Source organism: Penicillium brevicompactum (genome assembly GCF_028827555.1).
Source record: "Penicillium brevicompactum strain IBT 35665 chromosome Unknown utg000001l_segment0_segment0, whole genome shotgun sequence".
Lineage (NCBI taxonomy): Eukaryota > Fungi > Ascomycota > Eurotiomycetes > Eurotiales > Aspergillaceae > Penicillium > Penicillium brevicompactum.
This window is the reverse complement of record NW_026623203.1, coordinates 7,444,931-7,470,654: the sequence shown is the minus strand read 5'-3', so window position 1 is coordinate 7,470,654 and position 25,724 is coordinate 7,444,931. Positions and strand designations below refer to the sequence as shown.

Here is a 25,724-nt window from a genome sequence, read left to right as displayed (position 1 = left end):
TGTTTTTGCATACCCAAGAAAGGACGAAACAATCCATACCAGTGGCGTGTTGCGATATACAAGTCACCAACAACGCAGTCTGGTAGACATATCAGGGTGGATCAACGGCACCCTCCAGGGTTGTCCCTTTTCCTATATGCAACCTTGGAACCTTGGAAGGTTTGTTTGCTGAAATTGGTGGTTATCCAACCATACTACAACTATCATCGCGGCACCCAGCCCTGGAGGCCCGTGGGTGCATTTCACGAGGTCCCAGGGTTCCAATTGAAGGGTCAAGATCTCCCGAGCTCGAACCTTGAAAACCCTTCAACCACGCAATGATTCGATTCCAAGGTCGAAGTGTAACAGGCTGTCTACCTAGGTAAGTCCCGAGGTCAATAGTTGAAACAAACACCAGTGCAAACCTTGCTGGGTAGTACAGCGCAGGACTTCGAGGTTAGAATGCATTCATCATGAAAGTCACATCACTTGTATGAAACAGAAGTTAATTGTACACAAGGTCCAAAGCTAGCTATCTCTGAAGGGTATCTCAAAAAGAACAATATAGCTGCTGGGAAGACAAATATGGCACAATAACGATGGATGGGAAAGAACTACAAAATATGTACCGCCACAATCGACCCAGCTGGCTTGAGGATACGGTCGATCGAATGGAATGAAACAGTCAACTCAGTCCGTAGACACGATCTCAACACCATCTGGCGCGGGTGCGATCAAAGAGCCAGTTTTACGGTGCTTCTGCATGCCCAGGATCTGCCAGGCACGGCCCATCATGCCGTGGCCTAGGCCTTGGGGGAATTCAACCGAGCCTTTGTGAGCATGTCTAGACACACGATCCCGCATCGCACGCTCCTGCTTGGCAGCGACTAGACGGTCCTGTTCACGTTCGTGGTTGACAATATCGTCACGCCACTCAGCCCAGTGCTCAAAGTTCTCACGCTGTTGAAGAACCTGGTAGCGTAGGCGAGTCTTGGATGGGCGCCAGGTGGCGCGGTTGATCTGGTCACCCTCACCGCCGGATGGGGCAGCCATTGTGGATTTGAGATCGGTGACATGAGAATCGCGGGTCAGCTTGAGCAAGTGAGTCATCACATCTCGGCTTTCGAGAGCAGTACGCTGGACCTTCTCTTGCTCAGCAGTAGGCTTGGCACGTGTGAGCGGTGCGTCGAGCCATGCGTGCATTTCCGTAGATCGCTGGATCGAGTACGGGTCGAGGATGTTCGAGCGGCGATTCTCTTCGCGAAGGAAACGCACTGCTGCCTGCAAGCTGGCAACCTCGGCGCGAAGACTTTCGTTCTCGTGCATGGCAGCCAGGGAGGCCTCGCTGTCGATAACAACGCCATTGCCTGAGGTGGTCAAGCCCGCTGACCCTGACATCCGCTTCATTCGTTCGAGACGAGCCATGACTTCATCTCGCTCGGTTTCGGCGGCCGCGAGATCTTTCCTATGCTGATCAAGCGTGGACTCAAGCTCGCCTGTCACAACCTGGATTTCCTCGATCTTAGTTTCGAGATCCTTGACCATGGCAGCCTTCTTGCTTGCTTCTCTCATCCGGGCCTCTAGGTGTTCGATCTTGAGACCTTGTTCCTCAAGAGTGTTGTCTTTTACCCCGAGGGCGGCAGAGGCTTCGTGGATTTCATTCTTCAGCTGGCGGATTTCTTCGTCGGCATCGGGAGAAGTCATTTTGTTGGACTTCAATTCCACGGAGCGCGCAATCCAAGGAAACGCGCCTCTCTCAAACTCTGTTGTGCGAGATAGATCTGATGCGATGGCAGCGAGTTCTTCAAACTGCTCGCCAATTTCCCGCAACTTTGTAAAAAGCAACAAGACAGGGTCATTGCTGTCTTCTGGGCTTTCGGACGAGGCGAAAGGCACGGCCGCCTGTGACATGGTGTCCAAAATTTCCTGTGGGCTGTATGGCTCTATACGGCCCTCGTCACTAGTGAGAATAACTAAGCTTTCGCCAACCTTTCGAGCAAAGTCCAGAAGATGTCGAGTATCCTGCTCGACCTTTTTGAAGGGTTCATCGGACTCCTTTGATAGCGCCAGTGATCTCGAGCGCAGGTCGTCAAGTGCTCGGCTAATCTTGCCCATGGACACCTTGTACCCACGCGCCTGGGGGTCGAAAGCGCTCAGTTTCTTCAGAGCAACCAATGGCTCTTCATCTCCCTCCTCCGCTGCAGCCATCTTTGAGCTGATGATGGCATTTACGCGCGTGATAGCAGTAGCGGCGTGGTCGAGGTAAGACTGGGATAATTTGGCTCGTAAACATAGTTCGTCGGCAAACTTCTCCATGCTCGAGGGAAGAAGAGTCTCCGCAAGGTGTGCAAGAAGAGCGATAGAACGCTGCAACTCGACTGCAAACTTGGCAAGATTGACCTCGTTCTTCTTCACAGTCTCGATCCAAAAGTTCAAGGTACGTTCAACTGGCTCCATTTCAAACAAGGCAACCTTGATGTTCACAAATTGCTCAGGCGAACAAGCCGTGACATAGTTCACAAACTGAGTGCACACATTTGAGATCCACATCAGACATCCTAAAACCTCTTGGGCCTGGAAAACTTCTTCATGCGGGACGGTGGAGTGTTCAGAGCCCTTGTCTTGTAGAGTGGTGTGCATGACATTCGCCTTGAATCCAACACGCTTGAATCGGAGTAGGGCTTGAATAGAGTTATCTTCACCATCAAAGTATTCAGGAAGATACAGCTTGACCATAGAAAGTTGCTGTGCGGCCTCCTCGGCCTCCATGCGGTTCAATTCGACATCAATGAAGCTGGCCTGAGACTTTGTCGTATTGGCCTGTAGTTTAGTAGCCAAATCCTGCATTGTGCGTTGACGCGCTTCGTTTTCGATGGTCTCCGCCTCTGAGAGTTGTTTCGTAGCGCGCATGTCTTCCAAGTCTGTCTGGAGGTTGGAAACCAGTTCTCTGAACCGATTAAGCGTATATTCAAGGTCAACAATGACCTCGTCTTGTTGGGTTATCTTTCGGCATTGGTCGCTGAAGACACCCTCTCGATAGTCAATCTCTTCTTGGAGTTGCTTTTCGGTCTCGATATGGGTGTATTCCATCTCGTCACTGATCTCCCTCAAAGACTCCAAATCTTCGATAGCGGCCTTAAGCTCGTTGATTTCATCTTGGTAGCGCATGTTCTTGTCTGCCAATTCTTCAATCATTTCTTCGGCGCCTAGTGCACTCTCCAGTTGCTGCTTGAGATCGTCGACGTTCGTTTCGGCGGCCAGCAGTTTTTCTTTGGTTGCCTCGTACTCGGATTTCACGGTCGAATACTCTTCAAGGTCATCCTCCATCTCTTTGATCTGGGCTTTGAGATCTGATTCTTGTTGCTGTGTCATATCGCGCAAGCGAATGAGCGCTTCGCGCAAACGCTCGTTGGTCTTCTCCATCTGGAGCCATCCATGGCTGGACCGTTCTTCAGGACTTGTGACTTGGCTGAATTCTTCATTCTCCTCGCGGAGAACCTCCACCTCCAGGTTCAACTCATCCATCTTGGAACGTAGCGCTGCGCATTCATGCTTGAATGCCTCGGCGGTTTCTTCTGCCATCTCACGGTCCAGTGCAGCCATTTCCATGAGTGATTCATGCTCAGCTTGCATCCGCTCTACATCATCGTAACGAGCCTCGGTATCCTTCAGCTTTTTGCGCAGTTCTGTGATCTCCATTTGTTGTGGTTGGTATTTAGCCTGGAGTTTCTGGATGATTGTTTCAAACTTGTCACGTTCAGACTGGAGCTGCTCAAGTGTCTTCAGCTTTTCTCGATCGTCGGATCGTTTCTTTTCCATGACCTTGAGCTTGGCATTCAGTTCCTCTAGCTCGCGGTTTAAGGCGCCAGCCTGCGATTGTCGCGAAGGGGCAGGAGCCGGGGCCCCGGGTCGCGAACCTGTGGGGCGCGTGGCGGTCATCGATTGTCGAGGGCCTTTTTGTGCAGGAGCAGCATCCTGTGCACCCTCCCCTTCAGTGTCGGGCGATTCGGTGTCGGTTGGATCTCCGGACTGTCCACTCATCCCAGTTTCCCTTCCATCTGATGCTTTTGTAGTACCAATCTGTCGTAATGACGGGCGCTTCGATAAGCCCCCCGTTGATGAGGCCACTGTACTTTGGGAGCCTGGTCGCGACGTCCGGGAAGCTGGTCCAGATACCGAAGGTCGTGCAGCCCTGGTCGCCACTGGTTGATTTGCGGAAGGTCCCAAGGAGCTTCTGGCACCGGGGGCCAGTCGGGGTCGATTGGGTGCCACTGTGGAAGTGCGAGAGGTAGCTCCAACTGATGGGCGTGTTGCATGGCCTGCTGTGCTCACGAGCTGTTTGGTTGGAGATTTGGTGGGTGACTAAGTTTGCAAATTTCTGTTAGCAGGATACTCAGTCCTATGGATCACAAGAGGCCGGGACGTACTCGGAGCGACGATCGAGCGGCTGCACCCCTGGGCGCTGGAGTCGGCGTAGAAGCTGCATTGACGCTCTGCCGCCTCGTATTGACGGGCGGAGCTCCGGTCTGTTTCCTCAGACCAGCAGCAAGGCCAGATTGGGGCTGCGCTTTGCTGCCTGCAGCGGTGGTTGCGGGTTTGGTGGTTTGTTTACTCTCCCGGAGAGGGTTTGGGATGACTTTGCCAACGACTGTTGGGCGAACGAACATGCCATAGCCTGGCTCACAATCGAAGTATCGCTCTCCTTGAACTGATCCATCGTTCTTTCCGGTTGCTTCATTCAACTCGAGGCCTATCCATTCTCCGGTCGCAAAGTGAGTGGCACCTATGAAGCGCACAGTTGCCTGCCGTCCATCGGTCAATTCTATCACTGAGCCGGCAGATATGTCACCGGACATTGTGCAGAGGGTTCAAGAGCCAGGATCAGCCCTTGAACAACACTTGATGACACTTGGATGTTGAAAAGGCGGAGACTCGGAGGCTCAGGAGTTGACGCGCTCCGCTGATCGCCCAATGCCTGAGGCAGAAACGAAGACGCTTCAAAGTTACAGAGTAATAGAATTAAATTAAGGAAGATGGAAGATAGATATTACTATCATAAGGCCAATATCTTACTCTAAGTAACTAATCTTATATCCCCAATCCCTAATTCTCTGTTGACGACTAAGGAAGGACAGTCAAAGAGACAGTCAAAAAGACACCTAAAAAGACACTTAAAAAGACAATCAAAAAGAGGTCCCGAAGTTGATGATAGCTATCTTCCGTTGCCGATCGAAATACTCCGTACAAGATTCCAAGGTTAAGCTAATACATAACTCCAGGGCTTCTCCCGCTTATAGGCAACTATTATCGTCTTCTTGACCGCGACACTAAGGCTTGTAATATATATATTTGCTTTTTATAAAATAGATACCATCAGACCTTTTTTTTTTAAGAATAACTTATAGTTTAACAGTTATTGATAATAGCCGGGGTAATAAGACTGATGAATAGGTAAATATCCCATTTGAATACAAATACAGACGGAAAGAACGACCTCGGGAATAGATAGACACAATCATATACTCATAGTCATGAACCAAAGAATCTAGGAACAGTAAAGGGTATCAGGGCGATTCTAATCTATGCATCGCTGTTTGATGTTTGCTTGAAGGCAAGTGGGAAATGAATACGGAGTTCCTCAAGACTTGAGATCACGTATTTCGATGCTGGCTTGGAGGGTATGGGGACCCCCGGCTCGACGAGGTGAGCTGTTGTCCAGCCTCGAGCAGTTGCATGAACACAATTCAAATGCGAGTCATCTGTGTTGTCACATAGTTAGTATGATACGTTTAGTCTTTGCGCAGAGCTGTGCAGTTCACATACCGACGAAGTAGCATGACTCTGTGCTGGGCGCACCGGCTTCCTTCTCCGCTTTGGCGTACATGTCCTGACTCGGTTTGCAAACCAACGGCAGTTTCCCATAGTCACAGTAAGTGATGCCCTCGAAGAGATCTTCAATCCCGAGCAACTTCACGACCCGCTTTCCGTGATTCACGTAGGCGTTCGTGAGCAACCAAGGCTTCACCTTCGTGGTATCCAAGTCCTCAAGCAGCTCGCGCAGCTTGGGATCAGGCTTGAGAATTGTATTCAGCGGGAGGGCATCATCAACTTCGTAGTTGAAAGCGAGGGGGTCGATCTTGTGGTGACGAGTGAGGCCCTCGATGGCGAGACCGTACTCTTTGTAGTACTTCTGGTGCAGCATGTGGGCATCTGAGGAATTGAGGTCAAGATGTTTAACAAAGAACTTATCTAGTAAGAGAGTTGAGTCAGTTTCGGATCTCAAACGGGTTCTCCAGCAATACTCACTGATCAATGTCTGCATCTCATCATGGATGTTGCAAGCTGCGCGCAAGTCAATGGTTAGTAGTAACTCATTGAGGCCTGCAATTGCGCCAACTAACCTTTGGAGTAAAGCTAGAGAAGCATATTAGAATTGACAGAGCTCGACACACCATATGCAAGCGATCTTCACTTACACAATTGTCAATATCAAAAAAGAAGACTGGCCGTGAGTCACTGACCCTCGCGCTGCCGTTGGTCGCCATGGGTCTGGTATTGCAGAATCGGAAGGATGAATGTATACAAGAAGGTTTAGCGAGGTTCACAAGAGGCTTTGAAAACCGAGGTAGAAATGCCGATGGCTGATACATGGGAGAGTAGGGGCGCTTGAACCCATTCGCCCGCTGTTCTTCCCCCCCGGGCCCCGTGCCACGTTCCCCGTGACCTTACCTAATCCTGCGCGCGGCCCGTTGAGCTGTTTTCTCGTGGACTTTTTGCGCATCCCGACTTTTTTGCATTCATTTGTTCAAACTTCTCTGGATATCAGAGTGGTCTGAGTGATATTTTGCATCAGACCTGCTGGCTATCAGATCTGAGCTCAGTGTCGACTAAATCCTATTTCCCCCAAATAGCTTCACCGGTCCCTCTCTCCCTAGCTTCCATTTGGACCATGGCTGCAACTCATGGTACAGCAACTCACCTACCAGCAGGTTCGATGGCTACTTCAGCGCTGTTGCCGGGAGATGAGCTTCTAGAATATCAAAAAATATTGGCCATCAAGGACCAAATATTCTCTGGGACTCATCCCCGACTCAGTGTGCCTCAGCATCTTGTACGGAAATCGGGGTCCGGAAATGGCAAGGATGCTTCTGCACAGGCGCAGCAACCTCAGCCAACAAATGCAAAGGCCAAGCCTGCTCTGGAACCCCCATCCGTACCAGATTCTGTCAAAATCCCCCACCAAAGCTCGGATAGTACCGTGAATACGAACGCGCCCTCCGCACCAAAGTCTGATCGCGTGGTTCCGAAGCCCACATCAGAGATTAATCCGATCTTCTTGACGAAGTCGGACGACTTGCTCAGGGCAGAGCAACAGCTACAAAGACAGAGATTGGAGAGAGCGCTACGCGATCAAGTGGAACTCCAGAAGAAGGAGTCCAGGCAGAGACCTGCAGTCCAGGACACAAAACCCGAGTTTGACGTTTCGGAGGTTTTCAAGCAAGCTCTAGAGGTGGTGAAGCCAGTCTCGCTGAGCGATCCATCTGAGTCCAGTGGCCCTGGTGATGATTCGTTTGACGACAATTCATTTTACTCCAGTAGAGCTCCTGATTCGCCTCCTATGCCGCAGCGAAAGCCGTCCCCTGTGGCCATTGCAACGCCCACAAGCCCTGCTGTCCGTGCCCCAGTAGCTTACGGGGATGAGTTGCAGCGCCTTGAAGCTCTTAACCCCGGATCTGATCTGGAAATGCAAGATGCTTACCTTGTTGCTGACCAGCGTCCCTCCTTTTCTCAGAAACAGGCTACTCGTCAAAAAGCAGAGTCTTCCGCTAGCCGATTGCATCATTCACAACAGATGGATGTCGAAGATGAACCTGATTACTCTCCACCTGCTCCAGCGGCGCCACCCACTGATCACCGCGATTACCCCCATGGGATTGAAAGTGCTACGGAACGACAGCCCCGAGCGGATACCAGATATGCCGACAAAACGCAAGCTTTCCGCGAACCCCCGTCGCCTGCGAATGTCAGGGTAGTGCGGAATCACATCACGTCGCCGGCAGCACCCAGACCCTCTCGCGTCTCTCCGTTGGCTGTGGCCAAGGCTCCCTCCGTTCAGCAGACTCGAGCTGAGCGACCTGAGAATTCCTCTATCCAACTTTACTCAGATCCAGACTCTGCTCGTGGCAGCCCCAATGCCCCAGTTCCTAACTTGATGTCCCGCAAAAGAAGACGGTTGCGAGAAGGTGACAGTGGAATGCGACAACCATCAAACAGAAGACAAAATGTAGAGCCTACGGAGACATTGATCAAGGAAGAGCCCGTCTCGCCGCCACCATTTGCCGATGATCCCTGCACGGCACGCAACAGACACCCTCAAGAGCGTCCTGTCTATATTGACATAGCGTCTCCACAGTACGCTCCAATGTACGAAAGTCGGGTGCCCCCAATGCGAGAGGCAGTCTATGATGTTGACCCGTATCATGAATATGCACCTGAGGCAGGGCCCCAGCGCACGATCTCTCGACTCAGTGTCAGGCGGCCTGAGGCAGCTGATCTTCGCCGTGTTGCTAGTGTGCAATATGCCCGCCAACCAGACTATTCTCGTGAGTACATTGAGGCACCGCCACGCCCTATGCGAGCTGCATCGCACGTTGTGGAACGCCCGGTTCAGGAGCGTCTGAGGTACTATGAAGAAGCACCGACTTACCCACAACCTCGTTATGTCCCTGTGGACGACATGCCACCCCCAGGCTACCGGGAAGCTTATTACGAAGAAGCACCGCCCGTCCGAGTCATGGCACCCCCTCAGCGTCGCATTGTGGTCGATGAGCACGGAAATCAGTACTACGAACTGTTGCAGGCTCCGAGACTTCAGCCAATGGCACCACCACCTCCACCTCGTCCAGTATCGCAAATGCCGAAAGATGTCTATGATGAACGTCCAGCTCAACATCACAACCCCACTGTTCGCGCACCTTCAGTCGTCCAAGAGCCGTACAGTGAGCGACGCTACGTGCAGGAAATGCCCCCGCCTCAGCCAATCTACCGCCGTGTCGCATCAGACTATGCTCGCCCTGCGCCAGCCCATGAGCGACAGACCTATGCCGCCCCCTATGAAGGTTACGAGCCTTATCCACGCAGCGGCAGCGTACAAGTAGCCGAGTATCTTCCACCTCGTCACACAGTCTATGTTGATGAGCGTGGGGTGCCCCAAGAGAGAGTGGTTCGCACAGCGAGCGTTCATCCCCAACAGCCTCGGTACGAAGAGCCACACGATGTTGTTCAGCGAGTAGGAAGCGTTCGACCAATCGCTCCTGGCCGTGAGCCGAGTGTCTTCATGGAGGAAAGACCTTTGGGAGAATACGTTGAGAGACCTTATTACATCAGAGAGAGACGCTACTATGACAGTGAGGTGGAAGGAGGCGAGCACGTTGCCTATGATGGCGCGAACGATTCGGCCCAACGAGCCCCCCAGCGTTATCAGTAGCATGTCAGGTTTGATTGACTTTTTGGGTGCATTGAACTTGTGCGAACTGCGCATTACCTCGTGACTTTGTATCTAAACAAATTTCAGCGACTTGAGCAATATCACATGCATCGTCCTGGATTCTTTCTATGTACTAGCTTTGGTCTAATAGTCCGACCTAGAACAACATTCATAAGGCCATCTTGGTGGACAATAAAAAGACCTCTTAGGATGAAACAACACCCATCTGTTAATTCGAACAAAAATACTGAAATGACAGGTTTAAACAACACCAAGATGTATATGCCCGTTCAAGGAACAACCTTGTCAGCTAGAATTCAGATCTCACCATCGCATAACTCTCCCGGTGGGGTGTCTTCCCTCAACGACCCTGCTTCCTTGATAGGGCTGAATTCGGGGCTTTGCCGAACTTAAGAGAGAAGGGAACAACGCTATTTTCCTCCGAGCTGTGGCTTATGTTTACTCTTTCAGTATAACCCTTGCTCCTATCTATGTAATTCGATCTTCAAAGACCGATTCACTCTTGTGCTTACTCTCCCAAATTGCAATCCCAAAGCCTCGCACGAGGATATCATTTCACATTGAGTTCCCACTTCTAAATTTAGATCTGGTTCTAACAAGATTGGAAAGCAAATAAGGAGCCCAGAAAATTACAACCCGGTACTCCGTACGGTGTACTTGAGATTGATCTCGAAAGGGTTGCGAGGCTAGCGTGCCCCTTTCCAATGATGACCTGCCAAATCAAGAAATGGCTGCCATAATTGGTAGATTAGCACTTCAAATCTCTCGCTTGCAATTTGTGTAAGTCTGAGGTCTTAGGTTTGGGCCACTCGAGTGTATTAGTGAAGATGTCTTCAAGTGTACATAGAATCATGCTCTGCTTCCTATTGGCCTTAGATCCATGGATACTGGGATCCAAGGTCATAGGTGAGTGACTTAAGCGGGGAAAACAGGGATTTGAGACCACCGCACCAAACGGGCGATAGCTTTGGAGCCTGGTGGTTGGGACAGCCCTCGTTACGATCTTGGAATGGGAATATGAGTTGAGAATGTAAGGAAAAGGTTCCCATCGTCATCTGATCTTTTCTTGGCTTCGATGAGAACATTTCACTTGAGATCTTCCCTGAGAAATGGATCAAATCTGACCAGTCGTAGCTTATGGCATCTACAGGAGTGGTCCCCAATGCTCGCCTAGGCAGGTGAACGGAACTGGGGTGATGGTGAGACATCGCAAATCGAATGAGATCCTTGGACCTTGACCAAGTGTTTGATGAAAGATGCCCAGGTGGCATATCAGGCAGACATCGGGACCTGCGGGTGATACAAAATCTAGTAACTGAGCCCCCACGAATCAACTTTCTTCGACACGTATGGCAACATGCACCTTTAGGTGTTGTGTTTTTTTCAATCCTTGCAAACCTGGAAGCGCTACTATGAAGTCAACAATATCCCAGATATAACCTCAGCATTGTTGAGGCGAGGTGTCACAAGATCTTGTGTAGTGAAGATTCCAACATTCCCGACGAATATATAAACGTGGAGAAATCTCACCTACGGCGACATGATTTATATCTGCAAATCTCTGACCCAACTCGTCTACATTTTACATATTCAAGTGCCTACCTATTGACTTGAAGACATTCCAGTCTATCAATATGAAGTGTCCGACTATCTCTGCCATCTGCGTCCTCGCGCTTGCGGTTCTCGCCTTCGCTGACGACAAAAAGACGCGCGAAGACCTGCGATCATGCGTGACTCAACAACTTCGTGATGACAATCAAGTTGCAATTAAGGACAACAAACTCAGCAAAAGCGAGCTTTCCAAGCTTGAATCTCTGATCAATCACGAGGTTGACCAGATTCCTCTGCGGAAATACGACGATCAGAAGCAGCAAAACTCTATCAACAACATCAAAGAAGCCGCAGTAGACTCTCTGCCAAGTGTTTCAACTGAAACGCTGCATGAAGTTTTGTTTAAACTGAAAGCAACAGCTGGGTATTGTGTGACCGACTTGAAAATAAACACAAAGTAGTCGCTTTGTGCAAGGGACTGGACGAAGCAAGGAATGATGGTGGTGCAACTTCGTAGTCATATTGCAATGCTCGTTTCCCGTTTCCATCGTTCGGCTTGCATATTTGTGATAGGCACTTGCTCAAGAAGAGCCTAAAGCAGACATCAATTGGTGACATTGAAGCAAGTCATGACTTCCGTGACGCGTGTACGGAGTAGCTAGTGTCAAGATTAAATAGGCAAGCTCGTTTCAGACATCCGTGTATGGTCTGATCTTTTGCTCTACTGTTCTGCTCAATTGGCACTGCCATGTGTGTAGCTATTATAGAAGTAGGGCGAGTACCATATCGAATCTTGGAAACCCGGCGAAAGCAATGCCGAGGCTTTACCTAACGTCATGTTGGTACTAGCTGCATGACAAGAGGTTTCTAAGGCTACGCTAGCCTGGGCTACTTGTAACTATTGTCCCAACCCGAAGAAGGGAAGTTCTAGAAGATACACCAGCCGCAGTGTGATCGCGGTGGGTTTACACTATCTGAAGCTATCGCCAAGTTCACGACTTGCAGATCCAAGGCCAACGAAAACCCACAGGCCGCAATCAAGGTCAGGCCCCCAAAGCACTTTGTGCCTAAGCGAAGGATCGAATCGCGATGGTTCTGGACCCCACACGTACCGCAAGTACAGAGAAAAGCGCATGCTACCAAACACACGGGTTCTGGTACTCCGTACACTCGTGCGGAGTACGTAGTTCAAGGAACTTGGGATAGGGTGGAAGCTTTCCTCTTGTTGAGGTACTGCGGCTGGATTGTCACGATTGTGCCAGCCCGTATTGACATATGCGTATGCAAGAGCCGGTATAGTATTCTGTCGACAGGCCACTTTCTGCTGAGGGTGGCGTCGACCTTCCCCAGGACGCAGCTGATCATGTCGCAGCAGAAGAGATACTGTACAGCATATTCTGTAGTGCACCGGTAATTTTCGAGAGGTTTCTATAATTCGCCAGGGCACTACGGAGTAATTAAGAGCAAAACAAGGATTTCCAGCACCAAGTCTCAATGCGAAACCGGGGAACGGGGCCCCTGCAGTCATTTGAAAACCAGTCCGGTCCACCCAGTCGGAATTGATTACGATGCTTCGATGCTGTCGACTCTGAAGACCCCACTGGCCTATACGAGCAAATGACGTCGTCCATTTCGGCTTGCAGCTTCCAACAGGTGAGGCACCTCAGGCCTTGTACTTCATACAGAGAGAACGGTTTTTTTTTGCAGATCAATGCGTATTGGGTGAGTATCAGTACTCGGATGCACAGCATGTTTCCCCCGATAACAGACTCATACATAGTGTGTATGAGTACTCCTTAGGCAGCATTATGATCAGTGTAAAGAAGGCCCACATGTCCAACCCCTCAGTGTGCTCCCGGCTCAGCCGGGTCCCAGGAGTCTCAGGCCCGCAAGCCTTGTGGATCGGAGACTTTGTACACGGTGTACGGAGTATACAGGGCTCTCCTTCCCGGGGCCTATAAGATGATCTACCCGTGTATAGAGACGGAATGACTCGGATTGTCGGGGATCGTACCACTAGACAGAAAGAGAGACACTCTCTGCACAGCCTTGAGAGACGCGCATACCTCACGTGACTGTACTAGAAAATGTATTGTATGTGTCTAGTACATATATGACTAGCAGTGTTGTCAAGTACTCTGTATGGTGTATTTAATTATGCAGTACGGAGTACGGTGTACGAAGAGTCTGGAGCAGGGGAATAAATACCTGGCAAAGCAATATTGGATACATTCACCTTGCCAAGAAAGACCCTTGCGACGGCCATTTGCATCCTTACCAAGAAGAACCCTTTCTCTATTATGGAGACTAGGAAATTTAGCCAGCGCTAGAGCTAAGCTAGAAATCTAGTTTAGTGGAATATCGTTCAATTTGAATAAAGTCTACTTCGTACAGGAAGTGCTCCATTTTAACGTGAAGACCCTAATTTGATGGCCTGAAAGCCTGAAGATACCCTTCCAACGCTGGAAAAACAACCAACTATTTATGGAGTACTTCGTACTGATAATGATAGGTTTCTAGTAAACAATAGTATTCAAGGTCGCTAGCTTGCTATAGATCACTAGGAAAACCCTTCTATTCCCAATCGTGTTTAGTTGTTCTGGTTGGCCCCATCGATCATCGTTTCCACCATTCCGGATCGAAAACGCCCACACTTGGTCATTCCCATCCCTGTCGAGAACGGTCTTTCTTCCTCACCCTCTCCCTCCCTCTCTCCCTCTCCCTCTCTCTCTCTATCCCCTCGACTCGCTCAAGGGGTTAGAGATCTCTCTCACTTGGACATGCACAAGATATCCAACTTTACGGGCCAGGCCCGTCATGGTTGGGAACGAATGACGCCGACTTTCGGGATGTCCAGACCTCACACCGACATGGCCTTTCGCCGACCACACGGTGCGCCGCCGATGACGCCGCCGACGAGCATCGACCCTACCGTCAACCTGTCCTTCAACGTCCCATTTTCATCGACCCTAGCCGGTCCCGATGTCGAGGACGTGCTCCACGCTAGCCCCGGCGCCCTCCAGCGCTGGACCTTCCCAGAAGGGACCCCAGAAGGAACCTCTGTGCATCAACTACCCGTACACACGAATAATGTCGAGGGCCTTCAACGATTATGCCGGAAGATCACGGAGGAAAAAGGTGGACGGGTGGAAGCCACGCTCACGACCTCGGAGGCCAAGGCTGTGCCCTCGCTACAACGCCGCCCAAATGGTTTGGTGACGAATGTTTGTGTTACTGGAGATGGAGAAATGGCGCGCAAGATGCGGGCGAAAATCTTGAACGAGACACCGATCATGCTGGTACGTGGATGAAATTTTTCGATGTCGGCACCGACAGGATTTTCACGCCCTCCGGCAGCCCTTGCTAATACTCGGCCCTCTAGCGATGTGCGACCGTCGATGTTGACATGCACCTTATCATGGATGCCTCGCCAAAGGGCATCAGAGCCAGCGTGCTGGACCACCTCGATACCTTGGCTGCCTACACCGGAGCCGATATCTTCCTGCTAACCCCCAAGCTCCACGATGCGGATAGTGCGGTTGTGTCATCCTACGGTTACGCCTCAGACAACGGTCTGGACCAGCGATTCCGAGTGGCCATTTACGGTGACTTGGAGAGCTCGGAGCATGCCAAAACGAGAGTATTGATCATGATTGACCAAATCGTAAGTCTCGCTACATGCGCGGGATTCTTCACCAGCTGACCAGAACCTAGCTCAAACGCCACGTGGACGCTATCAAACTCGACTCGACGATGCACACCTTGGTCTGTGGCCGCACTCGCAAGAACATCAAGCTTATCGAGGCCGCTACCGGCACCGCGATCTACTTCCCCCTCCATTCCCCCAAATCTTCGGCTATATTCCGCCCGGTGCGAATCGCCGGAGCGAGGACGAGGTGTACATCACTGGTGAGACACCTGAGCAGATTGCTCGTGCTAAGCAGAAGCTGCGCGAACTGGTGATGGGCGTGAAGATCTTTGTGAAGGATGTGGTTGTCAGCTCTAGCAAGATCGACAACATCTTGCTCGACCGTCTGGATAAGGTGCGAAAGGTGATGGAGATGAACGGATCCTACGTGCTGTTCCCCCAGCTGGGAAGCCAGCGAGGCCTCGTTCGAATCCAAGGCACTGAGGTGCTGCACGTTGAGCGCACCGTCAGGGAAATCATGGCACTTGTACGTTGTATATCATTATCTTGGCTGGGCCTCGCTAATCATTTGCAAACTAGGCTGGGCAATTCTACAGTGCTTCTTGGTGGATTATTATGACCGATCCCGCCCAAGGGGGCCTTCGAGCTCCCTCGACTGCCGACATTCGCTCCATGCTATCGGATATCTGCACTAACTCCGAAGCCGAGGTTAGCTTTGACAATCTGACTTTCACGATCAACGGCTCCGATGATGCCGTAAAGGCCGCTATGACAGTCATCAATCAGATTCCCTTCGTCATGCGCAGCCAATACCAGATGCGTGTGAAGATCGAGCTTGCCAACGAGCACAAGGAGTTCGTGAGCGGCAAGAAGAACGGCAAGATCAACAAGATCATGGGCCAGAGTGAGTTTTGACCAGAAATCTGGCTGCGGAATTGAAAGCTAACTATTCACAGGCAATGTCCAGATCATCTTCGACGGCTTCAACGAGTACAACTTCTACATCGACGTGTGCGGCAACCAGTACGAATCGACCAAGAACGGTCTCGACCTTGTTGAGCAGGAAATGCCCGCTTCTATCTCATTCCACGTGCCCGATCAATACCACAAGCGGATCATTGGAATTGGTGGTCAGCACATTCAACGCATCATGAAGAAGTACTCTGTCTTCGTGAAGTTTTCCAACGCTATGGACCGTGGTGGTATGGGCAAGGAAGATGACGACATCAAGGTTGACAACGTTATCTGCCGGACCCCTGCTCGCAACGCCCAGAGCTTGGACCTCGTCAAGCAGGAGATTATGGACATGGTTGAGAAAGTGGTAAGTTTCATTTTGCAAGCAGCGTTGACAAGCAAGCTGACGGACACTCTTAGGACGCCGAATACGTCTCCGAGCGGGTCGTTATCAACCGCTTGTATCACCGTGAGCTCCTAGCCCGTATGACTGAGATCGATGAGCTGGAGAAAAAGTGGAACTGCAAGATTGAGTTCCCTAGTACGGAACTTGCCAGCGATGTTGTCACCATTTCTGGCCCTGAGTACCAGGTTCCTCAGGCGGTCGACGCTTTGCTTGGAATGGTCCCAGAAAGCCACGAGCTTCACTTCCAGAGCTCGGTGGAGCTTCAGGACTACTTCAAATGCCCCGATTTCCTTGCAGATGTTCGAACCAAGCTCAAGGAGCAGTATGAGGTTGATATCAACGTTGACGTTGGCACCGACCTCCCCACTACTGCAGAGGAAGGCTCCGGATCTTCCTCTCCCGTCCCCGGTCCCGAAGACCGTGTGGTTCTTGGTTACACCCGCAACAACGCCGGTGGACTGAAGGACGCGATCGATTTCCTGATTTCCCGCCTCGTTGCGCACGGTCTCGACGCCAACACCGTCAAGGGAGCAATCCCCCGTCCCAAATCTGACTCGTTCGAAGAGTCTCTACCATTCTTCGACTCAAAGTTGTTGCAGCACGCTCCTGCGCCCCTCTCCACCGACTCGCCCACTCGGCCCAACTTCTCCGACGAAACCAGTGAGCGGGGATCGATCTTCGAGCGCCTCCGCAAGCCCGGCAGCATCTCGTCTTTCTCCTCGTTCATTGGCCGCAAGAACCACTCCGCCTCGCCGGGTTCGTTCTTCAAGCACGCATCGAGCAACGCCTCCAAGGCCTCGCTCGTCTCCATGGAGTCGCGTGACAGCGGCTACCGCAACCCATGGAATGACTCTGGCGTGAACCTCCCCGAGGACGACGTGCCAGTCCTCGGCAGTTCACACAGCCACAAGAGCAGCAACAGCAATGGCTGGCCCACGCGTTTCGACGCCAAGTTTCCCTTCGGCACTGCGCCCGGTGACATGACGCCTAAGCATGACCCGCGCACCTCTTTTGACAGTGGTCGTCCTAGCACTTCCAATTCTACTTCTGGATACCCGGCCCCAATTGGGCCACCGCGTTAAACCCAAAATATCCATTTGCAGCAGTATACCCTTTTTTTGGTTTGATCTTTGATGTTTTTCTGTTTTTTCATTCCCAGCGTGTGCTTTTTTTCGGTCTTTTTGTTGGTCTCCTTGTTGATTGATACCACGGAACGCAAGCAATGAAGGCGTCAGAAAAGAAAACGAGATATCCAAGATCTTTCGATGGAGTGCCATTGTCCTTACAGGACTTCGCCTCCTGATGTTTTGTCTTTTTTGTGCGCATTGGAGGATAAGGGTTGGATGGTCTGAATTCACTGTGATACCAGGTTTGGGATCGAGTTCAGATGGAGTTCCGACTGCTGGGTTTTTTTATTTGTGATGTTTTAGTCTTTTGATATCCCCAATCATCAATGAGATTTTGCCATTAGAACCAAATCACCAAGTAGCCATAGCTTGAAATGCCCGATCATCCTAAGGTTAATGATCTACATACTCCGCTGTGACGTGACGTTAACGTGGGGTCGAGGTACACGTACAGCTGCTCTCCCCTCATTTCACATAGCTTCAGCTCTTTCAACCACTTCTTTTAATCTGAACAGGCTGAGAAATTTCTCGACTACGCTCTACTACACTTCAACTCATAATGGTATCATCATACCCCCGCCCTGACTTCCAACGCACCTCTCTGAACTGGAGTACCCTAGACGGGCCCTGGTCGTTCACCTTCGACGACAAAGACGAAGGCCTAAGCTCCCAATGGCATAAAACCAGCCTTTCAGAAACCTCACCACGAGAGATAACCGTGCCATACGCATTCCAAACCCCAGCATCAGGGATCAATCTCATCGAGGCCCACGAGGTACTATGGTACGAGCGACGAATCAGCGACATTCGCACACCAGACGAAAAAGCAAAGGGAAATAAACTTCTTCTCCGCTTCGGCGCAGTAGACTATGAATGCTCCATCTGGGTCGATGGCGTCCTGGTCGGCGGCCATCGCGGCGGCCATGTTCCTTTTGATATCGATGTCTCTGATGCGGTGAATGGCGCCGATGCTCGTCTCACCATCCGTGTCAGAGATTCACCCTATGACATGACCCAGCCCCGTGGAAAGCAGTTCTGGGGCCCGGTGCCTGAAAGCATCTTCTACACCCCTAGTGGTGGAATTTGGCTCTCTGTTTGGATGGAGAGTGTTCCTGCTGCGCGAATTTTGTGCGGGAGCGGAGGCACCGTGTTGCGAGCTGATGATATTGATGGCGGGAAGCTGCGGGCGAAAATCGCTGTCGCTGGGAGACGGGTTGGAAGCGTTGCGAAGGTTGAGATCGAGGCTGGACTTGGTGGCTTGAGTGTTGGTAAGGTGGAGGGAGAGCTGCCCAAAGATAAAGAGTTTGTCTCACTTGATCTGGGGATGAAGGTGTCTGAGGCCGCGCGGAGTGAGTTGAAGGGTAAGCATGGGGATTTGTTCGGCGTTGATGGCGTCTGGCACGGAGACGTTGCGGTTTGGGCGCCGGAGCATCCTGTCTTATACGATGTCACTATTCGATTGTTCGATGGGTCTGGAAAATTGCTCGATGAAGTCCAAACAACAGCTGGAATGCGTAGTCTGTCCTGGCAGACTGGAGATGGGACTTTCAGACTGAATGGAAAGCCATATTTCCAAATGCTGTTCCTGGACCAAGGGTACTGGCCCGATACAGGCATCACGCCTCCCTCTTCAGAGTCTCTCAAAACGGACATCGAGCTGGCCAAAAAGATTGGTTTCAATGGCTGTCGCAAACACCAGAAAGTCGAGGATCCGCGCTTCTTCTACTGGGCGGACCGACTGGGTTTCCTAGTCTGGGGCGAGATGGCGAACGCCTATGAATTCGGCGATCAATACATCGAGCGATTCACCGCTGAATGGACCGAAGCCGTGAAGAGAGATATCAACCACGCATCTATTGTAACATGGACTCCGATCAATGAGTCTTGGGCAGTGTCTGCCTTGAAGGACAACATCGAGCAGCGCAATCACATCCGTGCGCTTTACTACTTGACCAAGTATGAGAACAGCATAGCAAACATGGTGCCATGCAGATCAAAAGGCTAACACAGAATCAGGAACCTCGACCCAAGCAGACCAATCAACGACAACTGTGGTTGGGAGCATGTCAAAACAGACCTCACAACCTTCCATGACTACAGTGATTCAGCGGAGCTTGCAGATACATGCGCTAGCATGCCCGGGATCCTGGGACCGAAGGGCGGACACGACATGTTCAGCAAACCGATCTACTCCGGCTACTCAGGAACGGTGAGGCTAGACGAGGGCGCGCAGCACACGCCCGGAGCACCGGTGATCTGCAGTGAATTCGGAGGCGTCAACATCGCGCCTCCGAAAGACTCTGCTGCTGCCGGTGAGCGGGACTGGGGATATACGACAGCGAGTGATCCCGCAGACTTCCTAGTGCGGTTCGAAAAGCTCGTTATGGCTGTTGTGAAGCCTGGACATATTTGTGGGCTTGTGTGGACACAGTTGTGAGTATTGCCCTTGGAATGTGCGATACGCAAAGATATGTTCCGCTGACAATACTTTTTTCATATTTAGGTGCGATATCGAACAGGAGGTGAATGGCTTGTATACCTATGATCGCAAGGAGAAGGTTCCTACCGATAAGGTGAAGGCCATTATGGATGCTGCAAAGGACCATTACTATCAGCATTTAACGGCTCACCATTCCAAGGGATTCAAGAAGCTTTTGGATCAATATAAGCATATGGTGCATCGGGGTCTGCCAATTTGAGACTGGGTTCCACTCCACCCGTGGACGAACTCCAGATTGCTGCTCATCCATGGATCTTCCAAGGCTCCAAGGTGGGATGTTAATCCCAGGTTTACTTGTCATGGCTTCCCATGGGTAGGGCCGAAGGGATACCAGCAACCTTAGATGGCAGAATATATTTTAGATCAAGATCGAAACCCAACGTCGAAAATACATTCAAAATACGCTAAAGTATAGATCTCATTAAGTGCAGAGTAAAGAGCCGATATTTCCAAGATTGCGACGCTGAATGCTGTGCTCAAAACCCAAACCACAAAACGCCAGAGATGCCGAGACCCCGAATTTTGCAAAGTCAAACAAAAAATAAAGTGCTAGATGCGGTGAAATGCTGAGTGCATATTACAAAAGATATCCATGGATGTTGTTCACATGTTAGCCAATTCCTGATCGATCTGGCGATCGAGGAAGGCTCGTTTTTCGCCCACGAGTGTGGTTTGCAGGCGCTGTTCAACAAGAACGCGGACTGTTGATTATGTTAGCTTGGTTTCATAAATCAGATGTGAGATAGCGACTTACCCTGCTTCTTGGTGACAGTATCCAAGTCAACCTCGGCCAGACAACCACGGATAGCCTCAGTGATTGTCATCTCGTCAGGCCCACCACCGACACGGAAGTCGAGGGCTGTGCTTGCTGGGCGAGGCGGGTATTGGGCCAAAGGACTGCGAGAGCGGTTGTTGGCGAGGAGGTTCTCGTTACTGGCCATCAAGCCGATGCTGTGTCTGCTCGCGTGGCCTGGGTGGTCCTGGTACGCGCTCAGACCACCCATAGACATGTGTCGAGAAGCATTGGCCGAGTGACCCATCTGAGGACCTGGGCCCATCTGTGGCAGATCCGTGTATCGGGAGAAGCTGGACATGTGGGAGTTGCGGTTACCGGCAACATTTCCACCGACGAATGGTGCGGGAGACTGGGGAGGCATGTACGGGTGGTGGCGACCGTGGCCGGGGAAGCCGGTGAGGATGGTGGAAGCTGGCTTGACGGATGAGTATTGAGAGTGCATATCGTCCATCTCCATGGCCGCGTCATCGTAGTGTCCGGTAGCGTAGGCCTTCTCCTGGCTTCCGCCGAGATCTCCACGACGACCGGGAAGGTTGTTGGCCAGGGCGTAGTCATCCCAGCGCTGGAGAGGGATACTGCGCGGGTCGAAAGGCTCATCTTCCACGGCAATGACACGCTTATCACCCTTCTCACCAATGACGACACGGGTGTTACCCCATGTGAAATCATCCTGCTTCCAGAACGCGTAGAGTGGGAGGATAAAGTTGTAGATCGGGTAGGCAAGCAGATAGATGATCATCCATCCAATGTGCTGCCACTGGCGCTTGACGATGAAGATGATCGCCTGTAGACCATAGACACCAGCTAACATGATGATTGAGATCATGGGGAAGGGTCCAGTGTGACTGGCGACTCGGTAGATCAGGTAGGTAAGGTAGACACAAGTCGCGGGAAGGATGATTGTACCCAACAGATCGACGAGAACGACGAAACGCATACTGAAACAACAGAAGCCACAGAGATCTTCCAGAGCAGCCAATTCAACCAGGTTGTGGATTGTCGAGTTAATCCAGCGACGTCTCTGGGACAGCAGCACGCTCCACGCCTCGGGTGCAGCTGTGCTTGCGTAGGCATCAGGGATGAACTTGTAAGACATGGCTGGGAAGTGCTTGGTCATGATGGTGGTCAGGTATCGATCCTCACCAAGGGAGAGAAGATTCTTTTTGTGGAGCGTGTCGACATCGTTATCGGCATAGTCATGAATGACCTTGTCCGAGATGATGAGAGGACGTCCTTTGTCCGCGGTCCGCAGTCGATACATAGTGAAACATCCAGGAAGACAGGTAACACTGCCGAAGAGCGATTCGAATGCCTTTGCCAGGTGATGAGAAATGTAGTACTCGTAGACTTGAATCATTGTCCACCAACTGCCTTCCTCGTTCTGAAGACTGGTTTCACCACAGATACCGGCGATCTTAGCATCTGCTGCACACGCAGCGACCAAGCGATTGAGCGAATCCTCTCTGACAGTAGTATCTGCATCGACCATGAGACAATATTCGTACAGCTCCGGATCCACTCCAATAACGTTGTTGATCTGGTGGAACATCTCCAGTTCAAGGGGCGACATTGGCGAGCGGTGGTGAACGCGGTTCAGGAATTGCATGAGAAGGACCTGTGTATCACGCTTTCCACGGTTTCCTGGCTTGGATTTACGTTGCTCAGATTCCTTACCGACCTTGACAACGACAATGTAGGGAACGACATTGCCTTCATACTCATAGAGACCAGAGAAGACCTTGCCGTAATTGAGCTGTTCACTTCCTTGTCCGAGGGACTTGCATGGCAAAGCGGGAGGATCCATCTTGGGATCAACTCCGAGAATGTCCAAAACAATCTTGGGAGTGGGGCGATCGTTTCCACCACCGACAATCATGCCATCACAAATAACGAAGATGAGCTTGCGCTTGTTATCATACTGCAAGGCAGTGAGGGAGTCGAGACCCTTGCGGAGATCGTTCTCACCCTCAGTGTAGGCGGGAACCATACAAATGACAAATTTGTCCTGGGGAGTGGGTCGACGCTTTGAGCCAAGTTGCAGAGCAGCCAGGAACTTCACCAGAACGACGGCACAAATCAAGATGGTGAAAGAGAGTAGAATCCAGTTATTGACGGTGCATCGTGGACTGTCGCGGAAATCAACTTTGCCCACGTAAAAGACATAGTCGAGACAGGTTTGAGCATTTTTGAAATCATCTGTGTCCTGCCATTTCGAAGTGACATCCTCGCCCATGTTGTCCTTGAATAGAGTCGTCAAAGACGAGGGCAGCCAATTGTAAGAGTCGAGATTGTTCATCCTCTTGACCGTGTAGAAGTAATTTGTCAAATCATACACCTTCTGGTCCTTAATGACCCAGTATCGTGAATCCTCATTGGCTTGTTTCTTGATGGTAGCCTTGGTCCAAACCAGGTCACCCTTGTAGTATGTCTTGATCTTCGGCAAAAAGGTATTCTCGTACCAAGTTTGCTTACCAAGGACAGAGGTGGAAACCTGGGCGTTGGAGCCGGAGCTGTGATCGGCCGTAGGGTACAAAATGGCGTTGGTGTCGTTATTGTACAATTTCATGGTCTTGTCACTGCTTGCGACGAACGGTGTGCAATACCTGTTCAGGGGAGGAGGGAAGTAGGCGTCCAGATTTGTACCAGCGAAAGGTTCCATATTGGAGGAGCTGGTATCCTCTCCAGTGATGTCACTGTGCTGCGTGCGCCAAAACTTGCTGATATCGTATACACGACCATGGATGCTGACGAAGAAATCATCGTCCCCTGTGTGCCAGCCGACTTCTTTGGAGTTCCAAACTTTGTCCTTGTTGGGACAAAGCAAGTCTCCAAAAGCAATGATGTAGAAACAGACAAGTCCGTTGAAGAAGAGAATCAAGAAAACAAGGACAAGCTTCTCTCGCCAGGCGAGACGAACGTCAGGACGCTTCATGCGGCCAATATACCGAAGCACGAAAGAAGGAATCCAGAACGTCATAGCCCAGACGAAACCAGCCCAGATACGACGGCCGGCAGTGATAGTCTTCTTCTCGATGTGCTTGGGGTCACCGAACTCAGGATCAAACTCGCCAACGTAGCGGCCGTACTCGTCGTAGTAGGCGATGTCGCCCTTTTTGTCGTCACCTTTGCGACCCAGACCATAATCACCGACGTTGTTAGCATTCGTGAACGGCGCACTTGGGGCAATAGACTTCGCACCACCCATCACGCTGGGAGCCATGGGACCTGTGGGTGGCATGCCGAGGAGGTTGGTAGATTCGTGAATCGGGGTTCCATCAGGGGTATAGCCGGTTTCATACATGGCCGGCCCGTACATGAAGGGGTTGATGTGAGTCTCTTCAGGCTTGAGATCCAACATACTCTCCGCTTCCCACCAAGCGCCTTCGCGCATCCAAACTCGCTGGTCTCCAACGACAGCGTCGCCGTTACTCCAGCCACGCTCGATGATCCAGTTCTCAACACCGTCCTGGCCTTCAGCACAGCCAAGACGTGCGTACCGAGCAACGAACTCCTCGACGTCGAAATCGGCAGTGAAATCGAGTTGCTTCAGGCGGCGGTTGGCCCACTCCGGAAGACGCCAGTCTCGCAATTGGCGTGAGACTGCACCTGCCGACCAAGCTGAAGATCCCACAGCTGCCAGCTGCTCCGGCATGTCATCGGTCGGGTGAATGGACAAGTGATACCAGACACGGCTGCTATTGAGGGTCGTTGGTAGATCGAATCGGCCTCGCTTGCCGACAGTGATGCCTTCTGTGTCAACAGGGAACAGAACACGTCGAAGGAAGGCATCGATTTCAAGCTCAACGCCCACCTTCTCCAAAACACCCTGGCGTTTGTCGAGATCGTGTTCACGTTCTCGCCCAGCAGGACCGGTTGTAATACCGAGATCGGGTTCGACCTGCGATACAGCAGAATTCATTTCGCTGATGATGGAACCGCCAATGGCAGGAAGAGGGATTCCGTCGTCTTTCATTTCGGCGTTGAGTCCGAGACTGTCATCGAAAATTCCTCTCATTGCGATAGCCTTGGCCAAAGCTGGCCGAGGAACATCGACAATGGTCAAGCTGACAGTGTCGTCGTTTGACCACTGTGCCCCTCCATTGCTAGAGTCGTTTTCCATCATGACCTGGACATCAGCTGCGATCGCTTCGTTCGCCTTGGAAATGACCCAATCAACAAGGGCTTCATAGATCCCGGAGATCAGCACCTCCCGCTCATCGGTGGAGCATCTGTGCAAGAGAATCTCAGGATCAACGCCGAGAAGTCCACCAGCATCGTCGCAGACTTCCTCAAGCTCGTCCTGATCCGCCTCGAACCCGGCAGCATTACCCAACTTGAGCAGACCTGCCAAGACCGAGAGCAGTCCACGCTGGGAAGCTCCCTTGATGCCAATGGCCTTCAAGGAGGCACGGAAATCCTCTGCGGCGGCAGCATCGTCGGCAGTTGGGAGGTAATGCGGAGGATCATATGTGTTTGAGCGACTGAGCAGTGAATAGGAGGATGCCGCTTTCAAATCCAGGAATTCCCGCTCCGCGGCCGTTGAAGCGGAGGTAAGAAGATAGTAGAATGCATCGAATGCACGGAACCCAGTCTCAGGCTGGATGTCCAGGAGACCTTTGCGTACGTTGATGCCAGAAGTTGACAAGGCGAATGAGAGACCGACGACGGATCCCTGCAGCGACAGGGTATAAGTTGCGGCCAATGCTGAGTGGAGGGAGTAGGAAGGGTTGAAGGAGGTGATTGCGGTCAAGAAAGGTCGCAGAGCAGAGAGCGCACTCAGGGCTACCGCGGGAGTTTCAACCGGGATAGCAGTCATGAATGGCTCGAGAAGCGACGGAGTTGACTGATGCAATGCACTGTGCGATGTTAGTCCATCCGATCACGATTGAGAGTCCTGGGTACCACCTACCCAAGGAAGATACAGCCATCCTCTGCTCGGCGGCGGGCATGTTCCCAAGCCCGCACCGCCAAGTCACGGTCGACCGTCACGCCATTCCGACCATCGGGTAAGGTGGTTGACGCCGTGACCCATGTGTTCACCACAAGACTTGTCGCAGAGTCGAGTTGATACGGTTGACCGGCGGTGTAAAACGAGTGGAGGGCGTTCAATAACGTTGTTGTTGAGACCTGGGCACCATGTTGTGGTCGAGGCCCGCCCGCGAGGCCAGCGGACTGGGTTGAGAACACCGAGTAACGATTTGACATTGTGAGATTATAAACAAACTATCGGAAAGGTGAAAGGCGAGATGCGATG

General features: G+C 51.4%; 6 protein-coding genes across 6 annotated transcripts; 4 read left to right on the top strand and 2 right to left on the bottom strand.

Annotated features, from left to right (window-relative positions):
- Nucleotides 1-669: 669 nt before the first annotated feature.
- On the bottom strand, nt 670-6,629 carry N7506_002426 (uncharacterized protein; the record flags this gene model as incomplete). Its single annotated transcript, XM_056951722.1, has 5 exons — nt 670-4,341; nt 4,407-4,781; nt 5,635-5,738; nt 5,803-6,223; nt 6,456-6,629. The coding sequence occupies 5 exons, from the start codon at nt 6,627-6,629 to the stop codon at nt 670-672; spliced, it is 4,746 nt and encodes a 1,581-aa protein (XP_056817637.1).
- Nucleotides 6,630-6,928: 299 nt separating this feature from the next.
- On the top strand, nt 6,929-9,466 carry N7506_002425 (uncharacterized protein; the record flags this gene model as incomplete). Its single annotated transcript, XM_056951721.1, has 1 exon — nt 6,929-9,466. The coding sequence occupies one exon, from the start codon at nt 6,929-6,931 to the stop codon at nt 9,464-9,466; it is 2,538 nt and encodes an 845-aa protein (XP_056817636.1).
- Nucleotides 9,467-11,121: 1,655 nt separating this feature from the next.
- Nucleotides 11,122-11,499, top strand: N7506_002424 (uncharacterized protein; the record flags this gene model as incomplete). The annotated part of the gene is made up of 1 exon (XM_056951720.1): nt 11,122-11,499. One exon carries the CDS (start codon nt 11,122-11,124, stop codon nt 11,497-11,499), a length of 378 nt encoding a protein of 125 aa, XP_056817635.1.
- A 2,319-nt stretch (nt 11,500-13,818) lies between these two features.
- N7506_002423 (KH domain protein) lies at nt 13,819-17,129 on the top strand (the record flags this gene model as incomplete). The annotated part of the gene is made up of 7 exons (XM_056951719.1): nt 13,819-14,337; nt 14,421-14,702; nt 14,753-14,908; nt 14,965-15,213; nt 15,267-15,591; nt 15,644-16,008; nt 16,062-17,129. The coding sequence occupies 7 exons, from the start codon at nt 13,819-13,821 to the stop codon at nt 17,127-17,129; spliced, it is 2,964 nt and encodes a 987-aa protein (XP_056817634.1).
- A 604-nt stretch (nt 17,130-17,733) lies between these two features.
- N7506_002422 (glycoside hydrolase family 2 protein) lies at nt 17,734-19,873 on the top strand (the record flags this gene model as incomplete). The annotated part of the gene is made up of 3 exons (XM_056951718.1): nt 17,734-19,130; nt 19,191-19,607; nt 19,678-19,873. 3 exons carry the CDS (start codon nt 17,734-17,736, stop codon nt 19,871-19,873), a joined length of 2,010 nt encoding a protein of 669 aa, XP_056817633.1.
- A 404-nt stretch (nt 19,874-20,277) lies between these two features.
- Nucleotides 20,278-25,675, bottom strand: csmB (putative chitin synthase; the record flags this gene model as incomplete). Its single annotated transcript, XM_056951717.1, has 3 exons — nt 20,278-20,375; nt 20,429-25,326; nt 25,380-25,675. The coding sequence occupies 3 exons, from the start codon at nt 25,673-25,675 to the stop codon at nt 20,278-20,280; spliced, it is 5,292 nt and encodes a 1,763-aa protein (XP_056817632.1).
- Nucleotides 25,676-25,724: the final 49 nt, after the last annotated feature.